The sequence below is a fragment of the Macaca fascicularis genome, chromosome 10 (genome assembly GCF_037993035.2).
Source record: "Macaca fascicularis isolate 582-1 chromosome 10, T2T-MFA8v1.1".
In the NCBI taxonomy this organism is placed as follows: Eukaryota; Metazoa; Chordata; class Mammalia; order Primates; family Cercopithecidae; genus Macaca; species Macaca fascicularis.
The window spans coordinates 84,388,766-84,412,689 of NC_088384.1; the positions used below are offsets into that span (position 1 = coordinate 84,388,766).

The 23,924-nt window shown below is 40.9% G+C and overlaps 1 protein-coding gene across 50 annotated transcripts in view; it reads right to left on the bottom strand.

Annotated features, from left to right (window-relative positions):
- The window catches only part of PTPRA (protein tyrosine phosphatase receptor type A), a 165,582-nt gene that overhangs the window by 116,694 nt on the left and 24,964 nt on the right, over positions 1-23,924 (bottom strand). For 40 of the 50 annotated variants that reach the window (XM_065522876.2, XM_005568493.5, XM_074004918.1 and 37 more), the window contains one exon: positions 433-507. The exons of the other annotated variants lie outside the window; for them this stretch is intronic. In XM_065522876.2, coding sequence (XP_065378948.1) covers positions 433-459 — 27 coding nt within the window. In that variant the 5' untranslated portion in view covers positions 460-507. Of the gene's footprint in view, positions 1-432; positions 508-23,924 lie in introns of those variants that run through there. 50 annotated transcript variants of the gene reach the window in all.

Sequence of the window (23,924 nt, forward strand, 5' to 3'; positions counted from 1 at the left end):
CTCACTGCAACCTTTGTCTCCTGGGTTCAAGTAATCCTCCTGCCTCAGCCTCCCGAGTAGATGGGATTACAGGCACATGACACCACACCTGACTATTTTTGTATTTTTGGTAGAGATGGGGTTTCACCATGTTGGCCAGGCTGGTCTTGAACTCCTGACCTTAAGTGATCTGCCCACCTCGGCCTCCCAAAGTGCTGAGATTACAGGCGTGAGCCACATTGCCCAGCCTTTTTTTAAAAAAAGCTCTTTAAGTGATTCTGATTCACAATCAGGTTAAGAAGTATCTTAAATTACAATGTTTGCAATCATAATAAAATAAGATACTCTTACAGCTTAGAAACAAAATGAAGCAGGAAAGAATATGATGTTAGCTTTATTTAAGGATACTACTTGACTGGCAAAAACCTCCTCACAGTTCTGGTTTTCTCTTACCTTAGTTATTTGAACTGCATCATCCATTACCACTCACTGGAATTCCAGAAATATCTTTTTTTTTGGTTGTGTCACCTGCAACCAAAGGAAAAATACCTTTAGAAATATAGAACATCCCTGAGCAGACTGTTTTAGCTTAGGAATGCAAGACCAACCTAGGCAACATGCAAAATCCCATCTCCACAAAAAGCAGACAGGCAGGGTGGCACATGCCTATAATCCCAGCTACTTGGGAGGCTGAGGTGGGAGGACTGCTTGAGCCCAGGAGGTGGAGCTTGCAGTGAGCTGAGATTGTGCCACTGCACTCCAGCCTGGAAACAGAGTGAGACCCAGTCTCAAAAGAAAATAGCCAGGCACGGTGGCTCACGCCTGTAATCCCAGCACTTTGGGAAGCCAAGGTGGGTGAATCACTTGAAGTCAGGAGTTTGAGACCAGCCTGGCCAACATGCTAAAACCCTGCATCTACTAAAAATACAAAAATTAGCCGGGCATGGTGGCACGCATCTGTAATCTCAGCTGTTCGGGAGGCTGCGGCAGGAGAATCGCTTGAACCCGGGAGGTGGTGGCTGCAGTGAGCCCAGATCGCGCCACTGCACTCCAGTTCAGGCGACAAAGTGAGACCCCATCTGAAAAAGAAAAATAAGGCTAGGTGCAGTGACTCACGCCTGCAATCCCAGCACTTTGGGAGGCAGAGGCAGGCGGATCACCTGAGAAGTCAGGAGTTCGAGACCAACCTGGCCACCATGGTGAAACCCCGTCTCTACTAAAAATACAAAAATTAGCCAGGCACAGTGGTGGGTGCCTGTAATCCCAGTTACTTGGGAGGCTGAGGCAGGAGAATCGCTTGAACCCAGGAGGGGGAGGTTGCAGTGAGCCGAGATCATGCCAGTGTACTCCAGCCTGGGCAACAGAGTGAGACTCCATCTCAATCAATCAATCAATCAATAAAACAGTCCTATTTAAACACTATGGATTGTTTTGGAGTGTGGAGTATATTCTAACAAGATGTTTCAAAGAGATGCTTAAAATTCCAGGAGCCACAGAACAAAGCTCCATCTTAAATAGTTCAGATTTCTGAATAGCTCATAGGTCTTTCAAGTAAGGGTAGTATGGAACACTCCTCCCTGTCCCACAACTTGGACTATGCCACCACAGGGTTGTTTATACACCATTAGGCCCTTCCCTAGGGAACATATGGCAGTGTCTAAAGATAGTTTTGACCATCACAATTAATAGCAGGGAGGCTGTGCTACTGGCATTTAGGGGATAGAGGCCTAGGATGCTGCTAAGCATCTTACAAATCACAGGACAGCCCCCTACAACAACGTATCTGGTCCTGTATGTCAACCGTGCCAAGGCTGAAAACCTCTACATTGATCAAAGACCTATCTTTAGTCAATGACTGTGCGAAGTGGTAGTACAAGAGCCTAGTCATTTCTACCCCTTGTGGTATTCCTCTATCAGACAATCTGGGTAGGCAGAGACTTTATCAGGTGTGCACTGCAGTCTGATGGCTCCCCATACCCAAACATGTTCCCTTCCCCTTTTCTTCACAGGCATTACACCTCTACTAAGCCCTTTGCCCTCCAACCCCATCTGTGTCTGCTTCCTGTAGAATCCAGCTGGCACATAAACTAACATTCACATTCACACTGAATGGAGTGTACATTCACACTGATGGAGAAACAAGAACCACTGGGGGGGAGGGGGGAAGTCCCAATAAATAAGCCAAAATGTTAAAAATTCTAGACTTCTGTACTATCCAAGTATTCCATAACAGCCATCTATTATTTATACATAATAAAGAAAATATTAAAGTAAAACTTTATACTAGATTTTGCTCCTGAAGACATGTTCTAATGGCAGGCTAAATTGCTATACTTTGTATATACAGTGTACCCAAATTCAAGGAAGGGCGAACAACTGTTGTTCTTCCAAAAAAAAAAAAAAAAAAAAAAGCATATTCCCAGGTACTAAGGAAATAAAAGATCAGACAATGGGCTTCACAGACATTTCATAAGCTCAGCTTCCTCATTTGTTAAATCAAAGTTGTACTATTAATAGTTTAAACTAAAAACTTTTAGAGGAGACTACAGAGCCCATTCAGTTTGCCCTCCTGCTTTCAGAGATGAGACCAATGTTCCAGACAGAATAACAATAACTGGGCAAGCAAAGCACAGTTGTTGGCTTTGGTTCTCAATGTCTGGGTCCATTTCTCTTTCCAGGTACAATGTAATGCATCTAAATGAAGAAAGCACATTAAGCAAACAGTTCCAAAAAGGTTACAATATTAAGATTATTCCAAGAACTATTCAAAATCTAGCCCTTCACTCCATCATGAAAACTGGATGGTGGTATCTGATACTGCCATTCCAGGTTTTCTTTCTGAGTACTCAACTCCCTCAGCACATAAATAGGCTCAAGGCTTTACCATCTTTAAAAAACCTCTCTAGAATAAACTACATTCCCAATGCCTCCCCATCCCAGCCATCATTTTCCCCCCTTTCCTCCTTGTCAATATTCTCAATAGTTCATACTCTCCCACCTCAAACCAGGGGCCTTTGACATAACACCCTCACCTGGCCTCTATAGAAACTGCTCTTGATTCATCAGTCAACGATGATCTCAAATTACAGGATCTGACCACCCTAAAATTCCCATCATCACTCCCTCAGAATTTCTTTTCCTCAGCAGAAGTACCTAGAACTATCCCTTAAATGTTGGTGTTCCCGGTGTTCCATCTTCCAATCTTCTCACTCTGTACCAGTGGCTGCACATCAGAATTGCTGGGGGAGCTTTCAAAAAATCCTGGTGCCCAAGTCCAGCTCAGGTGCATCATAATCTTGGGAAAGAGGGGGTTGGGGCTGAGTTCCTGGAAATGTCTGTCTGGATGTTTGGTTTTAAGCACTCCAGGTGATTCCAATGTGCAGGCAGTGCTAAAAAGCACTCCTCCATCCAGTCTTCTTGAACTCCTTTCTTCCCACATCCATTTCCCGCCTCAGGCTCTTTCCAAACTCCAAACCTATAAATTCCCTTGCCTTCTAGACTTGCATATTCACAAGCACCTCTGATTCAAATAATCAACACTCACAGAAATGTTATCTTATTCCATATCTCTTCTTCCTTAATTGCTTATTTCAATGGATAAAAATTACCACCTACTCATTGAGCTAGCAAACTTTTTCTGTAAAAAGCCACACAGTAAATGTTTGGCTCTGCAGGCCAAACAGCCTTTGTCACAATTACTCATCTCTGCTGTTGTGGCAAAAAAGCAGTCATAGATACGTAGTTTCAGCATAGCTATATTCTAATAAAACTTTATTTATGAACATTTAAATGTTAATTTTATATAATTTACATGTTACAAAATAGTATTCTCTTCTTTTGGTTTTTTTTTTTTTTTTTTTTTTTTTTTTTTTTTTTGAGACAGAGTCTCACTCTGTAGCCCAGGCTGGAGTGCAGTGGCACAATCTCGGCTCACTGCAAGCTCCGCCTCCCAGGTTCACGCCATTCTCCTGCCTCAGCCTCCCGAGGAACTGGGACTACAGGCGCCCACCACCATGCCCGGCTAATTTTTTGTATTTTTTAGTAGAGAGGGGGTTTCACCGTGTTAGCCAGGATGGTCTCGATCTCCTGACCTCGTGATCCACCTGCCTTGGCCTCCCAAAGTGCTGGGATTACAGGTGTGAGTCACCGTGCCCAGCTTTTTAAATTTTTTTTCCAACCACTCAAAGATGTAAGAAACATTTGTAGTTGGTGGGCTATGCAAAAACTGGCATTGGGTTGTAGTTTGCCAACCCAGATCTACCCCCTTGCCAAGCTAGAAATCCTAGTTGTCCCAATTACTTTCTTTCCCTTAGCCCTAGAGTCAATCATTAACTCTGTTGCAAACTACTTTAACTGTTTATGGCCTCCCGCAACTAACAGTAAGATCCTTGAGGGTGAGTGGAGGTTGCAGTGAACTATGATTTTGCTACTGCACTCCAGCCTAGGTGGCAGGGCGAGATCCTGTCTCTAAAAGATAAAAATAAAAAGATCCTTGAGGGTAAGGACTGTGTCTTAATAATATCCACAGAGCCTAGCAGAGTGTCTAGAACACTGTAGGCAATCTTCCTTTAAGTCTTTCCCCTAGTTCAAAACACACAGAAATTCTACCACCATGAAAGGCCATTATATATCCTATTAATTTGAATCTTTCTTTATTCTAAGACATCAGTTTCTTTTTAGTTTAACTTATTTCTGAACTTGATAATAAGGTTTAAAGGGAGGAAAAAACCCAGCAAATTTTAAAATGCATTAAATAAAGGCTCAGGCAGACATGACCCATATTTCTTAATAAGCACAAGTAATAAAGATCATTGCTATTCAATTACTTAATAACTGCTTAATTTCTGTTTTCTGGGTACTTTTTCTGCTTGGAAATTTGAGACAATCAACTTGGTCAAATCTTGGAAGATATCAGTACAATGGCTGATTACCAATGATAGATAATCAACACATCAAAAAGCAGCAGCTCAACAAGGATCAGAATAAAAATAGGTATTATATATTAAAGTACTTACTATGTGTCAGACACCGTATCGAACTGTACAATGTATATTATTCAAGGTTACCTTCAAAACAGCACACAAAATAGACACTTCATTTTGAAGATACTACCAATGAAGAAACTATGGCACAGAGTAGTTATTAATAAATAACTTGTCTACAAACAACTGGTACATGGCAAGACTGAGACTCAAACCCAGGTGTATATGACTTCAAAATCTGCTCTTACCCACTAGCTAAACAAAGCCTATAATTCACATATGTCAACAACCACAAGAGGAAAAGAGCTTTATCCAAAAGGAACTGGATGAAAAGTTTTAAAGCCCTGTTGGAAATGTACCATAGCTGTCATACACTCCTAAGAATGGTGCAATGTACACACCCAGTGAGGCGTTCCAATCATGGTCTAACTAAATGAATAAAACAAACGGGAAGAGCCAATTTGTGGATATGGCAGACCCTCCTACCCCAAAGACGGGAAATAAAATCTTTTTCACAAATCAAACAGAGTCCACAAATCAAACAATAGTACCATCCCCAACTGTTAACAGAGCCATTCATAGGAAGTCCCATGCTTACTACGGCAACTACTGGTCTTGCTACTCACCACGTTTCTACTTTTTTGCTTCCTCAGGAAGCAGACAGGAAAATCGCTCTCCTGATCTATTTTGTAAAGAGAAGCTATCATTTAAAAATAGAGTTTTATAAGTGAATATGTAGCCAGGCACAGTGGCATGTGCCTATAGTCCCCAGCTACTCCAGAGGCTAAGGCAGGATCACTTGAGCCCAAGAGTCAGGGTTTAGCCTGGGCACCCTGTCTCGTTTTAAAAAAAAAGAAGAAAAAGAGAATCCGTACATAGTAATTAATACTTTGCCTGACACTCAATATTTCTCTATACTAAACTCCATCTTTAAAAAACACTGTCTTTTTTTTTATTATTATTTTTTGAGACGGAGTCTCACTCTATCGCCCAGGCTGGAGTGCAGTGGTATGATCTCGGCTCATTGCAACCTCTACCGCCCAGGTTCAAGTGATTCTCCTTCTTCAGCCTCCAGAGTAGCTGGGATTACAGGCGCCTGCTACTCTGCCCAGCTAATTTTTGTATTTTTAGTAGAGATGGGGTTTCATAATCTTGGCCAGGCTTGTCCTGAACTCCTGACCTCAAGATCCACCTGCCTCAGCCTCCCAAAGTGCTGGGATTACAGAGCCACTGAGCCCTGAGGTCTTACTTTTTTTTTTTTGAGATAGGTCTCACTATGTTGCCCAGGTTGGTCTGTAACTCCCAGGCTCAAGCAATTCTCCCACTTCAGCCTACCGAGTAGTTGGGATTACAAGCATGTGCCACTACACCCAGCTCTATCTTTTTCTAATCTAGTAATACAGCAATCTAAAAAATTATTAAAACTCTCCAGCTACCAAAATCTAGAAATGTTGGATAAATGTAAACATCCTTTGAAAAGCTTAGCTAAATTCTCAAGGGAGCAGGGAAAACTACCAGTGGCAAGAAAGCAAAAAGTAAACCAAAGCTAAGGCTGACCTCTGTATTGGGCCCAGGAGCATTTGTTAAGACTTTTGAATAACAAGGGAGGAAAGAAGACAGGAAACAGGAGAAGGGTAGGAAGGGCTCTGGAGAAAAAGTCTCTCATGAAATTGTGGCTCTCTAAGGCCCAAGGTCTCAATGAGAATAGATCAGAGAAAATCTACCTTCAAGAACAAGGAGAGACCCCAAATAAATGGAAAGACATCCTATGTCTTTTTTTTCCCCCAGAAATAAAAAAGCTTTCATGTCTGTAATCCCAGCACTTTGGGAGGCCGAGGCTGGCGGATCACTTGGGGGTCAGGGGTTCGAGACCAGCCTGGCCAACATGGTGAAACCCCATCTCTACTAAAAATACAAAATGTAGTTGGGCGTGATGGTGTGTGCCTGTAATCCCAGCTACTCGGGAGGCTGAAGCAGGAGAACTGCTTGAACCTGGGAGATACAGGTGGCAGTGAGCCAAGATCATGCCACTGTACTCCAGCCTGGGAAACAGAGCAAGACTCCGTCTCAAAAAAAAAGAAAAAAAGAAAGAAAAAAAGAAGAAATTAAAAAGCTGACCCTAAAATTTATATGGAATGGCAAGGGACTCCAAATGGCCAAAACAATCCTGAAAAGGAAAAACAAAGTTGGAGAACTCATATTTCCTGATTTCAAAACTTACTGCAAAGCACTGGTAACCAAAGCTGTGTGGTAATGGTATAATGAGTGACATATAGATCAATGGAATAGTTTTAAATGAGTCGAGAAATAAATCCACACATCTATAGTCAACTGATTTTTATTATTTTATTTTTTAGAGACAGTGTCTCATTCTGTCACCCAGGCTGGAGTGCAGTGGCACAATGAGAGCTCACTGCAGCCTTCACCTCCTGAGCTCAAGCAATTCTCCTGCCTCACTCTCCCCAGAGGCATACACCACCATGGCCAGCTGGTGATGAAATACTGGCCTCAAGCAATCTTGCCATCTGGGCCTTCCAAAACTCTTGGATTATAAGCATGAGCCACCATGCCCTATTGTCAACTACTTTTTGGGAAGAGTTCTAAGACAACATTCAATGAGGAAAGAACGGGCTCTTCAACAAATGGCACTGGGACAACTGGATATCCACATGCAAAAGAATGAATCCTTACCTCATACAATATATAAAAATTAACTTGGGACTGAAAGTGATGGCTCACGCCTGTAATCCCAGCACTTTGGGAGGCCAAGGTGGGCATGGATTACTTGAGTCCCGGAGTTCAAGACAAGCCTAAGCAATAACAGTGAAACCCCATCTCTAGAAAAAAATACAAAAATTAGCCAGATGTGGTGGCACAAGCCTGTGATCCCAGCTACTTGGGAGGCTGAGGTGGGAGGACAGCTTGAGCCCAGGAGGTCAAGGCTGCAGTGAGCCAAGACTGTGCCACTACACTCCAGCCTGCACCACAGAGCAAGACCCTGTCTCAAAAAACAAAACAAAACAAAAAAATCAAAGTGGATTAAAAACTTAAAAAGCTACAACTATAAAATTATTATTATTCTTTTTTTTTTGGAAACAAGAGTTTCACTCTGTGGCCTAGGCTGGAGTGCAGTGATGCAATCTCGGCTCACTGCAATCTCTGCCTCCATGGTTCAAGTAATCTTCCTACCTCAACTTCCTGAGTAGCTGAACAGGCACACACCATAGGCTAATTTTTTGTATTTGAGTAGAGATGGGCATCATCTTGCCCAGACTGATCTTGAAATCCTGGGCTCAGGCAATCTGCCTGTCTCAGTCTCTCAAAGTGCTAGGATTACCGGCATGAGCCAACGTGCTTGTTCTAAAACTATAAAATTATTAGAAGAAAACATAGGTAAATCTTCAGGACACTGCATTTGAAAACGGATTCTTAGATATTGCACTAAAAATCATAAGCAACAACAAAACTGACAAATTGGAATTCATCAAAATTTTGAAAGACAACCTATGGGATGCAAGAAACTATGTGTTAATCAGATATCACATATCTGATAAGGGTCTGGTTATCAGAACAGATAAGGAACTCTTACAATTCAATAACAAAAAAGACACCTCCCACACAAATATATATGTATACATATATTTACATATATGTAATACATGTTATATATTATATATATTTAGTGAAATATAAAAATTATATGAAATTCGAACTTCTGCATCCATAAAGAATGTAGCTGCACTCATTCATTTACTATTGTCTGTGGCTGGCTTCAGACAACCTTCTGTGGTTTTCGTTTGTTTTCTTTTGTTTTTTTTGAGATGGAGTCTCACTCTCATCCAGGCTGGAGTAGAGTGGCATGATCTCGGCTCACTGTAACCTCTGCCTCCCGGGTTCAAGCAATTCTCCTGCCTCAGTCTCCCGAGTAGCTGGGATTATAAGTGTGTGCCACCACGACAGCTAATTTTTGTATTTTTAGTAGAGATGCGGTTTCACCATGTTGGCCAGGCTGGTCTCAAACTCCTGATCTCAGCCTCAGCCTCCCAAAGTGCTGGGATTTACAGGCATGAGCCACCGCACTAGGCCTGTTTCGTTTTCTGAGACAGGATTTCACTCCATCACTCAGGCTAGAGTACAGTGGTGCAATCACAGCTAACTGCAACTTCGACCTCCTAGACTCAAGGGATCTTCCCTCTCTATCTTTTGAAGGTTACATTAAATAATGTACATTATACAGTCTGACACAGTGCCTGACACATAACTACTTAATAAATGGTACTCATATATTATTATTCTGATCCTTGTTGAACTGCTTTTTGATGTGTTCTGGTTATCCATAATTGGTAATCAGCCACTGTACTGGCTGGCAGAGTGGAGTGGCTTACATAGCTTTCCACTGCTGCTCAGTATAGCACAAATCACAGTGACAAAGTTATAACTCAACAGCATGTTTGGTGCCACACATGCATACTGTCATACTGTGACATTTTATTTTTTTATTAATGCATAACTGTTAGTTATCAGTAACTAAAAGTAGTTATTATTTTGACATGTTATTAGTACATAACTATCATTAGTTATTAGTGCATAACTAGCATGTCAAAAACAAATGCACTTTGAATGCCATGTTTTTTATTTAATTTTATATTTTTTAAAAACTAGAGATGGACTTTCACTATGTGGCCAAGGCTGGTCTTGAACTCCTGGGTTTAAGCAATCCTCCCACCCTGGCCTCCAAAAGTGCTGGGATTACAAGTCTGAGCCACCACACCCAGCCTGAATGTCATGCTTTTAAGGCACAGTGGAGGGTATGCATTGTTTTATTAAGACAAGATAGGAAAACGTTTTATTATGCAACGATTCTAGTCATCCCTTGGTATCTGTGGACCAAATGTGGATACCAAAATCTATGCATACTCAAGTCCCACAGTGGCCCAGAGGACACAAAAATTTCACTGTTCTGTATCTGGGGGTTTCCTCAAATAATATATTTTTGATCCATGTTTGGTTGTAGAGGTATATACTGCTGATTGTATTTATTGAAAAAAAATCCTCATATAATTGGACCTGTGCAGTTTGAAACCGTGTTGTTCAAGGAGTCAACTGTCTATCTGTGCTAAAAGAATTCAAAATACATCAATGTTACCAAACTAAGGACTGATCACAGTATTTCCGATTCACAGGAAAGCAATGGTCAGAAAAATTTGAAAATTTAAAGTAGAATGTTTCATCACAGCAAGGAGGGAAGGTAAGGAATAGAAAGTAAGTTTCTAAAGGGGGAAGTTTCTAAGTAGCTCATTTGTTAGCAAAGCAAGAAAAGTAATATTCTAGTGATAAGTTAATTAAATCATGAAGAAGCTAAAGAAAAGTATCCAGAGAAAATAAACTTGTTTAAGAGTATTAATTAGCCTTTCTCTAGGCTTTCTCCAGATAGCTAACCAAAAACAATTTTTTTTAATTTAATATAAGATAATTTTAAAAAAAAAAGAGTATTAGCCTTTTGACAAAACAAAAGTTGAAAATATTAGGAGCAAGATCAATAACCTGTTTTTTTTTTTAAAAAAAAAAAAAAAACAAGGCAATTGAGGTTAAGCAGATTTCCATCTCTTTTGATGAGTTTGATAGATGTTACAATACTGTTCAGATGTTTATTCAAGGAGTCAGTGCCAAGTTTAAAACAACTGAAGAATGAGCTTCTATTAATAGTCTGTGTTGAACAACTACAAACAAGAAGTTGAAAAAGTATTAATTCCATACTTCCATTCCTAAAGTGGAATCTCAGATATGTTATCATTGATAATGGTAAAAATATGTGTGAAGCAGAAAAAGGTTTAGTTGGGTAATTTACAAAACTTGTGAAGATGTAAGTTGGTTATTCATGTTTTTTATCAACAGGTATTCTATGAAAAATATCTGAATTTATCATGAATTATTAAACCAACCATGTTAATGGTAAATTTCATTCACTGTCATGGGCTTAACCATTGTCAGAAACAGAAGCTGAATAACCTGACTTGCCCAGGCACACAGCAGTTTGATGGCTGAGCTGTACTGAAGTTTTATCATGCTTTTTTTTTTTTTTTTCTCTTTTCAGCTTGGAGCTGAGATTGAAATTTTTCACAACAATAAGACTGCTTTCAGATACTATGATCAAACAATAAATGGCTTTGAGAATTAGCTTCTGCTGCAGATTTTATAATAGTAAATTCAACTTAAAATTACAGGACAGAACAGCACTTATATATGAAACTTAAACTGCTGTTATTTAGACAACTAACTTTTGAATCATAAGCAACATTGAGCTGCTTTATACACTTTACATGCTATCAAAAGTTAAAACAAGGAGTGAGATCTCCATTCCCAAACAAATTTGCAGTGGATACAGTTTCTTAGCTCAAACTACATTTCCAGAATAATTTTTAGGACCCTAATGTACAAGGAAATTTCTATATTTCAAAATCTATTTAACCGCAATTGTGGAGCTTCTGTCTAACCTTCGATTGGAAGTAATTAAGCAGCAACGAATAATATACTAAAAGGTAAATGTTATAAGAAAAATCGAATTCTGTAAATGCTTCCTGAGTTATTAATTAAAATCATACGCTTATGGGCTGGTATCAATTAATTTGACATGTATGTGTGAAGACGTGTCAAAGATGAAATATACAAAATCTCATTACAGATCTGCATTAATAGATGAATACTTGCAATCAATTTTGATGATTATTGAATAGGAAGCACTAACTCTGAACCCCAATTAAGCAAAATGTTATCACTCCAAAAAGAATTCCATTCTTCTCATTAGTATACCTGTATTTCAAAAAATTGTTTTTATTATTTTGAATTTAATCAATAAGAAATTTCTCAAAATTTGTTTTTCTCTTGTTATATCAGAACCTACAAATCCCTTGATTCTACTTCAGCCTGCAAAATCTAAAATATTTACTATCTGGCCCTTTATAGAAGGATCAGATAATTACTTCTTTGCAGAAAGGTTTTCTTCAGCCTAAGCATATAAAAGCTTGTCCTCTATCTCCTTCTGGGATTGGTAAAAACTTACCTAACACAAATAGGACTCAGGACTGACTGGTTACATGAAGAAGTACAGTATATCAGGTAATTTTAAAAATGTAACTGAAATATTTGATTTTTACTTAAAACAAATACATGTCACCTGCCAATATTATGGTAAAAAACCAAGGTCTCTTCTTTAAGTACATTTCTACTGTTTCAAATGTTCTCTCTTGCATATTCATTACTGATATATCATATCCATAACCCATCATATCCATAATCCACACTTGTGATTTCAAATTTCAGTTTCTTTAAATAGAACAAGAATCTAGGCAACTGTAAGACAACTTAGTATAGAACATTTAAGAATTTTATGAGGCCAGGTGCCATAGCTCACACCTGTAATTACAGCACTTCGGGAGGCCAAGGTGGGTGGATCACCTGAGGTCGGGAGTTTGAGACCAGCCTGACCAACATGGAAACACTCTGTCTCTACTAAAAATACAAAAAATTAGCCAGGCAAGGTGGCGCATGCCTGTAATCCCAGCTATTCGGCAGGGTGAGGCAGGAGAATCACTTGAACCCAGGAGGCGGAGGTTGTGGTGAGCCCGTGCCATTGCACTCTAACCTGGGCAACAAGAGAAAAAAAAAAAGAATTTTATGAGTTCCACCCCCAATCTTTCAAAATACTCATGCCCACAATTAATAAGACAGTAATTTGGTGGAAAAGGGGATTTATATTTATCTAATTTGTTTAAGATCTTCAACTAAATTTTCCTAAAAACAACTACTTTTTGCAGTCATATTTCATTAGTTTATATAATATTTAATTAAATTATGAAATTACAGTAATAAATGTAACTGGCATAAGCAGATTTGGAATAAACATACTGACCCCTGGAGTGTAAAATTCAACTAGTGAGAGCTGAAAGCAAGATGTGCTAGAGAGCAGCCAACCAACCATGAGTGTTCAACTTTTCTTAGGAAACATTCAGTATATTCTAGAGGAAGAAAAGAGTGTGGTAATTTCTGTACTTTGATTATATATACTCTATATCAGCAGTCCCCAACCTTTTTGGCACCCAGGGACCAGTTTTGTGAAAGACAATTTTTCCATGAAATGGAGGGGTGGAGGATATGGTTTCAGATTTTGGGATGAAGCTGCAACACCTCAGATCATCAGGCACTAGATTCTCACAAGGAGCGTACAACCTACATCCCTGGAGTGCACAGTTTGCAATAGGGTTTGTGCTCCTATGAAAATCGAATGCTGCCACTGATCTGACAGGAGGCAGAGCTCAGGTGTAATATTCTCTGGCCTAATGTTCACATCCTGCTGTGTGGCCCAGTTCCTAACAGGATGGTCTGTGGCCTGGAGGTTGGGGATCTCTGCTCTTTATAATTTGGTGATTATTTGAATATAGTCTAAATTAGAAATCTGTATATATTTTTCCCCAAACAGCCCACTGTTTCAGGATCATTCTTAGTAATTGATCATTTTCTCCCTGATTTTTAAATGCCACTTTCAACATATTCCTTTTTTCTTTCTTTTTTTCATTTCACTCCTTCCTACACACTGACACTTTCACATTCTAAATTCCTATACATATTCAGGTCTGTTTCTGGACTTTCTATTTTTCTCTAATTACTTTTCTTTTTCTTTCTTTTTTTTTTTTTGGAGACAGAGTCTGGCTCTCTAGCCAGGCTAGAATGTGGTAGTGTGATCTCGGCTCACTGCAACTCTGCCTTCTGGGTTCAAGTGATTCTCCCACCTCAGCTTCCTGAGTAGCTGGGACCACAGGCACACGCCACCACACCCAGCTCATTTTTTGTATTTTAGTAGAGACCGGGTTTCACCATGTTGGCTAGGATGGTCTCGATCTCCTGACCTCGTGATCCACTCACCTCAGCCTCCCAAAGTGCTGTGATTACAGGCGTGAGCCACCGTGCCTGGCATTGCTTTTCTATTCTAACACAGATGCCAAACTGCCTTAAATAACTTTCTGATATAACTTACTATCTGGAGGGTCAAGTGTCACATACCCTTCCCCCTTCTACTACCCACCAATTATTATATTTAAAATTTTTTCAAAATTTTCTAAGCAATTCAATGTACTCTTCTTTTTTTTTTTTTTTTTTTGAGACGGAGTCTCGCTTTGTCGCCCAGGCTGGAGTGCAGTGGCCGGATCTCAGCTCACTGCAAGCTCCGCCTCCCGGGTTTACGCCATTCTCCTGCCTCAGCCTCCCGAGTAGCTGGGACTACAGGCGCCCACCACCTCGCCCAGCTAGTTTTTTTTTTGTATTTTTAGTAGAGACGGGGTTTCACCATATTAGCCAGGATGGTCTCGATCTCCTGACCTCGTGATCCGCCCGTCTCGGCCTCCCAAAGTGCTGGGATTACAGGCTTGAGCCACCGCCCCGGCCTCAATGTACTCTTCTAAATGAGCTCTACATGCAATTTGTCAAGTTCTCAAAAAGGTTCACCCCACTGGGCTTACAAATCAGTTCGTATTAAATCTGTAAAATAATTTCGGAAGCAATGATATCTGTGCAATATCTTGGTAATATTTTATATCTTTTTTTTTTTTTTTTTTTTGAGACAGAGTCTTGCTCTGTCGCCCAGGCTGGAATGCAGTGGCGCGATATCAGCTCACCTCCCAGGTTCACGCCATTCTCCTGCCTCAGGCTTCCGAGTAGCAGGGACTACAGGCGCCTGCCACCACGCCCAGCTAATTTTTTGTATTTTTAGTAGAGATGGGGTTTCACTGTGTTAGCTAGGCTGGTTTCGATCTCCTAACCACCCACCTTGGCCTCCCAAAGTGCTGGGATTACAGGATGAGGCACCGCGCCTAGCCAGTATTTTATATCTTTAAAAAAATCCTTCAGTAAAGCTTCATAGTTTTCTTCAAATTAGTCTTGCCTATTTCTCATTAATTTGCACTCTATTTCTGTATCATTTAAAAAATTTTTAAATTCTGCTAGTGTAGCACTTAACATGAATTTAATTTTATAAGAATACATAGACTGGGCACCATGGCTCACATCTGTAATCCCAGCACTTTATTTTATTTTATTTTATTTATTTATTTTTTTTGAGACGGAGTCTCGCTCTGTCGCCCAGGCTGGAGTGCAGTGGCGCGATCTCAGCTCACTGCAAGCTCCGCCTCCTGGGTTTACGCCATTCTCCTGCCTCAGCCTCCTGAGTAGCTGGGACTACAGGCGCCCGCCACCGCGCCCGGCTAATTTTTTGTATTTTTAGTAGAGACGGGGTTTCACCGTGGTCTCGATCTCCTGACTTTGTGATCCGCCCGCCTCGGCCTCCCAAAGTGCTGGGATTACAGGCGTGAGCCACCGCGCCCGGCCAATCCCAGCACTTTATAAGGCCAAAGCAGGAAGATCACTTGAGCCCAGGAGTTCAAGACCAGCCGGGGTATCATAGCAAGACCCTATCTCCAAAAAAAAAAAAAATTTAAAAATTAGCTGGGCATGGTGGTCTGTGGTCCTAGCTACTCAAGAGACGCTGAGGCAGGAGGACTGCTGGAGTCCAGGAGGTTGAAGTTGCAGTGAGGCATGATTGCATCACTGCCCACCAGCCTGGGTGGGTAAAGATTCAGTCTCAAAAAAAAAAAAAAAAAAAAAAAGTTATGGAAACCCACCAAGCAAATCCTTAAAAGGGATAGAAAAACAGATGGCTTATTCATCTGGAGTAGGGAGGAGCTTCCTAAATCTGCCATTTCTTATAAACCTAAAACAAACATGCCTGCCTTCCTTTAAAAGTGTTTCACAAATAAGTTCTGTACAAACCTCTGAATTTATTTTTCGGCCTTTACAATCCCATTAATAATTCTTTTTTTTTTTTTAAGTTGGGGTCTCACTCTATTGCCCAAGCTGGAGTGTAGTGGCATTATCATGGCTCACTGCAGCCTCAAATTCCTGGGCTCAAGCGATCCTCCTGCTTCACCCTCCTGAGTAGTGATGGCTACAGACATGTAACCACCATGCCCAACTAATTCGTGTATTTTTTTTGCGGAGTCAGAGTCTTGCTATGTTGCCTAGGCTGGTCTTGAACTCCAAGCCTTAAGCAATCCCCTGCCTTAGCCTCCCAAAGCACTAGGATTACAGGCATCAGCCACTACGCCCAGCCAATAATTCTATTTCTTACATACAAATGGAATAGCCAACATTTGCTAAGTGTTCCCTATAAGCTAGGCACATTACACAACTTTGCTCATTTACTCCACATCACAACCCCATGAAGTGGACATTATTTTACAGGTTGAGTATCCCTTATCCAAAATGCTTGGAACCAGAAGTGGTTTGGATTTCAGGTTTTTTAAGATTTTGGAATATCTGCACTACACTTACTTACCAATTGAGCATCCTTAACCCAAAAATCCAAAATCCAAATGCTCCATGGAATAAGCATTTCCTTTGACCAGTCATGTAGGCATTCAAAAAGTTTTAGATTTTGGAGCATTTCAAATTTCAGATTAGGAACACTCAAACTGCACTATCTCCCATTTTGCAGATGAAGAAACTGAGGCACAGAGAGGTTAAGTAACTGGCACAATGTGACATACCCAAAAAGTAGCAGAGATGGGATTTGAACCTAGGCAGCCCAGCTTCAAAATCCACAAAATATTATGAAGTCATATTTTCATTTCATTAGTGGGTTGGCTTTAATGGGCCAGTTGAAAACCTTCATTGTGTTCATTATAAAGCTCAGCACATCTACAATTCAACATTTTGAACCCTTAAAAACAAAAAATAAAACCCTCAAATTAGAATTAGTAAAATTCTAAAATTAAAATCTAAACTTCAGTATTCTGAAAAAGAAACCAATTGTTCTATATTTTATAGGTCCTTCTGTTTAGACACAAACCTTGGGTTAAATCACTGCAGTTTTGTTTAGTAACCTGTTAATACTTAACTGAATCATTTAAATCTATTCAACAATGTTCCCAAGCCTCCTCTAGGATGACCTGGAATCATTTGGCATCAATCTTTCCAATATCTATTATTAAAGAATCTCATGCTTTTAAAAGAAAGAATCAGACCAGTGCTGGCAGCTGCCAAGAATGAATTTACTGCTGGGTTTCCATGACTGCATCAATCTGGGACCAGCATAAGTGAGAAGACATATCCTTGGAAACCAACTCTTTGCTCCCCTCAATTAAGAAAGAGAGTAGGAAAAAAAGAAAGCAAGCAAGCTTCTGAATAATTTGATTTGTGTTGAATGTGCCCGTTGCACATGATAACCATGGGTGAAAGTTGTACAATCAAAATTGTGGTAAAGTTATGAGGTGCTTAGTGTTTACCGAGAATATCTTATGATCTGTATAAAACATTTTGGTTTCAATCTTTAAAAAAAATCATAATTGGCCAGGCAAGGTGGCTCACACCTGTAATCCCTCCACTTTGGAAGGCCGAGGAATGTGGATCACCTGAGGTCAGGAGTTCGAGACCAGCTTGACTAACATGGTGAAACCCCATCTCTACTAAAAATATAAAAATTAGCCAGTGTGGTAGTGCCCACCTGTAGTCCCAGGTTCTCAGGAGGCTGAGGCAAGAGAATCACTTGAACCTGGGAGGCAGAGGTTGCAGTGAGCTGAGATTGCGCCACTGCACCCTAGCCTGGGTGACAGAGCGAGACTCTGGATCAAAAAAAAAAAAAAAAAAAAATCACAATAAAAGCTGTACCAACAAGAACTTTATGAATAAAATACCTAAATGGGAACAATATTTACTGCTACTCAATATCTTTACTGTTTAATTGCATGCTAACACCTGAATTCTCCACATACATCCTGTACGCTCTAGAAGTACTCTTTGTTTTAGGTATCGTATATTGTAAAATTTCAAAACAGAAGATTTTTCCAAATTAGGGAGCAGAGTCAATATAGTTACAATAATACATATACTTTATAACATAAGTAACAGGTTCATTCATCTCAACTACATTTCTAAGGCAAGAACTTACAGTAAGAGCAAATGAGTTTTAACAACATATATTAAATACAATCTCCCAGGTTTTCTTAGAACAGGAGTCATACTACCCCTCCTTCCCTGGAGCTATAAATATACTTCCTGCCATCAATAGCAATGGCTGAAGCAACCTCTCTGTTCAAAGGAACTAAAAATACATTATTGTACATATCCTCCCTTCAGCTACCCACCCACCATTACAAGAGGAACTGACGGAAATGTAAAAGCTGTGTAAAGTTCAGCTGAGAGCAGTGTAGACTGTAATTTTCCTCAAGAAAAAAAAAAAAAAGGCCGGGAGCGTTGGCTCATACCTGTAATCCCAGCAATTTGGGAGGCCGAAGCAGGTGGATCACAAGGTCAGGAGTTCGAGGCCAGCCTGGCCAAGATGGTGAAACCCCGTCTCTACTAAAAATAGGAAAATTAGCCGGGCACGGTGTCACACGCCTGTAATCCCAGCTACTCCGGAGGCTGAGGCAGGAGAATCACTTGAACCGGGAGGCAGAGGTTGCAGTGAGCCGAGATCGTGCCCCTGCACTCTAGCCTGGGTGACAGAGCAAGACTCCATCTCAAAACAAAACAAAACCAAAAAACAAAATTAGGCTAGCTCCAACTGAATGATGTCAAGGGAGATAACACTCAACTATTTCAGGGTCAGGGTAAACTTTTTAAATTTTAGAGAAGCTGTTATTAATTTTTTTTTTTTCCACTCAGTCTGGTTTCAGACTCTTGGACTCAAGTGATCTTACTGCCTCAGTCTCCCAGATAGGAGGAGCTTTTTTTTTTTTTTGAGATGGAGTTTCACTCTTGTTGCTCAGGCTGGAGTGCAATGACACGACCTCAGGTCACTGCAACTTCCGCCTTCTGAGTTCAAGCAATTCTCCTGCTTCAGCCTCCAAAATAGCTGGGATTACAGGTACCTGCCACCACGCCCAGCTAATTTTTTGTATTTTTAGTAGAGATGGGGTTTCACCATGTTGGTCAGGCTGGTCTCAAACTCCTGACCTCAAGTGATCCACCTGCCTTGGCCTCCCAAAGTGCTGGGATTACAGGCATGAGCCACTGCGCCCAGCTAAGAAGCTTTTCTTTTCTTTTCTTTTCTTTTTTGAGACGGAGTCTCGCTCTGTCGCCCAGGCTGGAGTGCAGTGGCCGGATCTCAGCTCACTGCAAGCTCCGCCTCCCGGGTTTACGCCATTCTCCTGCCTCAGCCTCCTGAGTAGCTGGGACTACAGGCGCCCGCCACTTCGCCCGGCTAGTTTTTTTGTATTTTTTTAGTAGAGACGGGGTTTCACCATGTTAGCCAGGATGGTCTCGATCTCCTGACCTCGTGATCCACCCGTCTCGGCCTCCCAAAGTGCTGGGATTACAGGCTTGAGCCACCGCGCCCAGCCTGAAGCTTTTCTTGATCACAAGTTATATTTTGTATTTCATTAACTGTTATTTGAGGACTGGTATTATTTAACTGAACCACAGTAATGGAAATTTATGAGTATCAAAACCATGCAAACTGAGTACTACCTATATGTAACAATGGCTCATGGAACTTGAAGGAGTGATCAGCCAGCTCATTCAGTGGGGCTGGGGACAAGAAAATGGCCTACAGAGGAGATTGTCACCAACAGGAATATGAGTAAAAAGGACAATGAGAGAGCCGAGCACAGCTGCATGTGACTGTGGTCCCAGATACTCAGGAGTCCGAGGCGATAGGATGGCTTGAGGCCAGGAGTTTGAGGCAACAGTGAGCTATAATCGTGTCACTGCGCTACTACTGCCTGGGTGACAGGGCAAGACCCCATCTAAAGAATGAATGAATGAATGAATGAAAAAAAAAAAAAAGGAGAGGCAGATTTTTCGTTTTGTTTTGGTTTTTTTGAGATAGAGTCTCACTCTGTCACCCAGGCTAGAGTGCAGTGGTGCTATCTCAGCTCACTGCAGCCCCCACCTCCCGGGTTCAAAGGACTCTCCTGCCTCAGCCTCCCAAGTAGCTGAGATTACAGGCGCCCACCACTACAACACCTGGCTAATTTTTATACTTTTAGTAGAGATGGGGTTTCATCATGTTGGCCAGGCTGGTCTCGAGCAACTGACCTTAAGCGATCTACCTGCCCTGGCCTCCCAAAGTGCTGGGATTACAGGCAAGAGAAACTGTGCCTGGCCTCAGATTTTTCAATGTCAGAAAAGGGAAACACTAGAAGAAACCCCATTGTCTTGGATTAGAATTAAGAGCACTGGAATGAAATCATGTCTTTAAATATTTATAGGGAGATACAGATGTATATATGTATGTATAGACATGCATACATATCTATATAATCATTCTTGATATTCTGTAATTGATGATTTGGCATCTTGAAAGGATGGGCCAAATTAACGACCAAAGTTGTTTACATTCATATCTTCCCTGTTTTTGAGGCTGCACAGAAATCGTATTACAAACCCTCCAACCACAAATCTCAACATTTGTGTTTCTCTTTCTGCTCAATAGGGGATGTCCCACCTAACAACTTTCTAGCATAGCACTTTAACAACAAAAAAAACTCACCCTTCTTTTCCTCTGGTTCTTTCTGCCTCCTGACCCACCCCGATGCTTCCCCATGTGGTCTTGCATAGTACGGTGTGCCTGCTGTTTCAGAAGAACTGTGAGTAACACATTTTCAATAATATTGGCCTCTCTGTGTCATTCATACCTATAAATTAAATTCCAGTATATTTTATTTATTTGTTTATCTTTTTAGTTAGGGTCTCACTCTATCTCACTCTAGCTAGGACTATAGGCACGTGCCACCACACCCAGCTACTTTTTGTATTTTTTGGTAGAGATGGGGTTTCACCATGTTGGCCAGGCTGGTCTCGAACTCCTGATCCCAAGTGATCTGCCAGCCTCACCTGCCTCAGCCTACCAAAGTGCTGGGATTACCCGTTACATTTTAAAACAATATCTTAGTTCTGTCCTCACATAGAGCCTAAAAGAAAGAACACCCCAGTAGAAATAACATATCTAGTAGTGTACACATTTTATTTTCTAAGTACATTCACTAATAAAAGGAACCAGGGTTCCCTAATAAAATTATTGATTCCAGGACTGAGATAACAGAAGTACAGATGAGCACAGAAAATCTTTTTTATTTATTTATTTATTTATTTTTTGAGATGGAGTTTTGCTCTTGTTGCCCAGGCTAGAGTGCAATGGTGTGGTCTTTGCTTGCTGCAACCTCCACCTCCCGGGTTCAAGCAATCCTCCTGCCTCAGCCTCCCAAGTAGCTGGGATTACAGGTGCCTGCCACCACACCTGGCTAATTTTTCTATTTTTAGTAGAGACAGGGTTTCACCATGTTGGTCAGGCTGGTCTCGAACTCCTGACTCAGATGATCCACCCGCCTTGGCCTCCCAAAGTGCTGAGATTATAGGCATGAGCCACCACGCCTAGCCATGTCCTCATCATTCTTTGATCACTTTTTTTCTTACTTTTTGGAACAATAAGATTTTCTGTGGGCTGGGCGAGGTGGCTCATACCTGTAACCTCAGCACTTTGGGAGGCCAAGGTGAGGACTCCTGAGGTCAGGAGTTCAGGACCAGCCTGACCAACATGGTAAAACCCTGTCTCTACTAAAAATAGAAAAATTAGCCAGGGGTAGTAGCAGGTGCCTGTAATCCCAGCTACTTGGGAGGCTGAGGCAGGAGGATCGCTTCAACCCGGGAGGTGGAGGTTGCAGCGAGCAAAGACCATGCCACTGAACTCCAGCCTGGGCAACAAGAGCAAAACTCCATCTCGAAAAAAAAAAAAAAGAATGATGAGGACATGGAAAAAGGACACAGGAGCTAGCTTGAAAGGGTTCCCACAGGCCAATTTGGGACAATTTGAACATCAAAAAATAAAAGGAACAAAATAGGAATCAATGAGGCTGTGCTCGTATGTTTAAAATATTTTTAAAAAACAAAAACAAAAAACACAGAGAAAGCTTTTCCTTAGAGTGAAATGGCAAGTGATTGGGCACGGTGACTCAAGCCTGTGATCCCAGTGGGAAGCCGAGGGAGGCAGATCAGCTGAGGTCAGGAGTTCAAGATCAGCCTAGCCAACATGGTGAAACCCCGACTCAACTAAAAATACAAAAATTAGCAGGGCATGATGGCAAGTGCCTGTAATCCCAGCTGCTTGGGAGGGTGAGGTGGGAGAATCACTTGAACCTGGAAGGCAAGAGGCTGCAGTGAGACAAGATCGTGCCATTGTACTCCAGCCTGGGTGACAAAGCAAGCCTTCGTCTCAAAAAAAAAAAAAAAAAAAAAAAAAAGAAAGCCAAGTGATGAATTCAGAAGAAATAATGAAATTTTTAAAATTTACCATCTAGCAGCCACTATAATAACTGATTCAGGCACAAATCACCAATGGATGCTAAAACTAGTAAGTAAAAATTTGATGAAAAATAAGCTATTTATATAGTCTCAAAGTATCACCCCACAAAATGCATTATTACTTACTAACCAGTAAGTATGAAATACTTCTAAACTAATTTTACAAAAACTTGTCAGCCAACATCTTAACCAAGTGGTAAAATAAAGCATAACCAGTAACTGGACGAATTGACATGAACCTCCTGATATGATGAAGTGAGAAGAACACAATATCGTGTCTTTGGTATTCCTGTCAAAAATGCATAACCTAAATCTATTCATAAGGAAACATCAGACTAACTCAAATTGTGGGACTTGCTACAAAATAATTGTCTACTCTTAAAAAATGTCAAGATCACTGAAAATAAGGAAAGACTGAGGAACCATTCCAAATTAAAAGATATTGAAGAGACATGACAACTAAATGCAAGGCATAATCCTGAATGGTCCCTGAATCAGAAATAAATGAAGGGAAAAGGGAAGAAGTTTTTCTGCTTTTGTTTTCTTGAGGGAATTTTGTTGGTTTCTGTTGTTTTATTTTTGCTACAAAAGACATAATAGGAAGATTAGTAAAATTTGAGTAGGGTTTGTGAATTAGATGGCAGTATTATATCAATATTTATTTCCTGATTTTAATAAATGTGCTGTAGATAAATAGGAGAGTATCCTTGTTTTCAGGAAACACACCCTGATTTAGGGGTAATACAGCATTATGTCTGCAATTTATTTCTCAAATGATTCAGAAAAATTACATACATAGATGGGTAACATGAGAAAGAGGAGACGCACTTGTAAAACATTAACAAGTGTGGATCTGGGTAATCTAGGCCAAACGGCAAATAAATACCAACAATTTCCAAAGGATTGAAAGTGTATATAGGCCATATTCTTTGTGTGTGTGTGTGTGTGTGTTTGTTTTGTTTTGTTTTTGAGATGGAGTCTCCTTCTGTCACATAGGCTGGACTGCAGCGGCGCTATCTCGGCTCACTGCAACCTCCACCTCCCGGGTTCAAGCGATTCTCCTGCCTCAGCCTCCCTAGTAGTTGGTATTACAGGCACCCACCACCATGCCCGGCTAAATTTTTTTTTGTATTTTTAGTAGAGACAGGGTTTCACCATGTTGGCCAGGCTGGTTTTGAACTCCTGACCTCAAGTGATCCTCCTGCCTCGGCCTCCCAAAGTGCTGGGATTACAGGTGTGAGCCACCGTGCCCAGCCTATAGGTCATATTCTTTAACGACAATGCATAATCTATAAATCCATTACAGAAAGATAACTAGAAAAAAACCTATTTGAAAATAAAAGAGACACTTATAAATACATATGGATCAAAGAAAAAAACAGAATGAAAATCAGAAAAGTCTGATCTGTTTTTGAAAAAACAACTGACGGCCGGGCGCGGTGGCTCAAGCCTGTAATCCCAGCACTTTGGGAGGCCGAGACGGGCGGATCACGAGGTCAGGAGATCGAGACCATCCTGGCTAACACGGTGAAACCCCGTCTCTACTAAAAATACAAAAAAACTAGCCGGGCGAGGTGGCGGGCGCCTGTAGTCCCAGCTACTCAGGAGGCTGAGGCA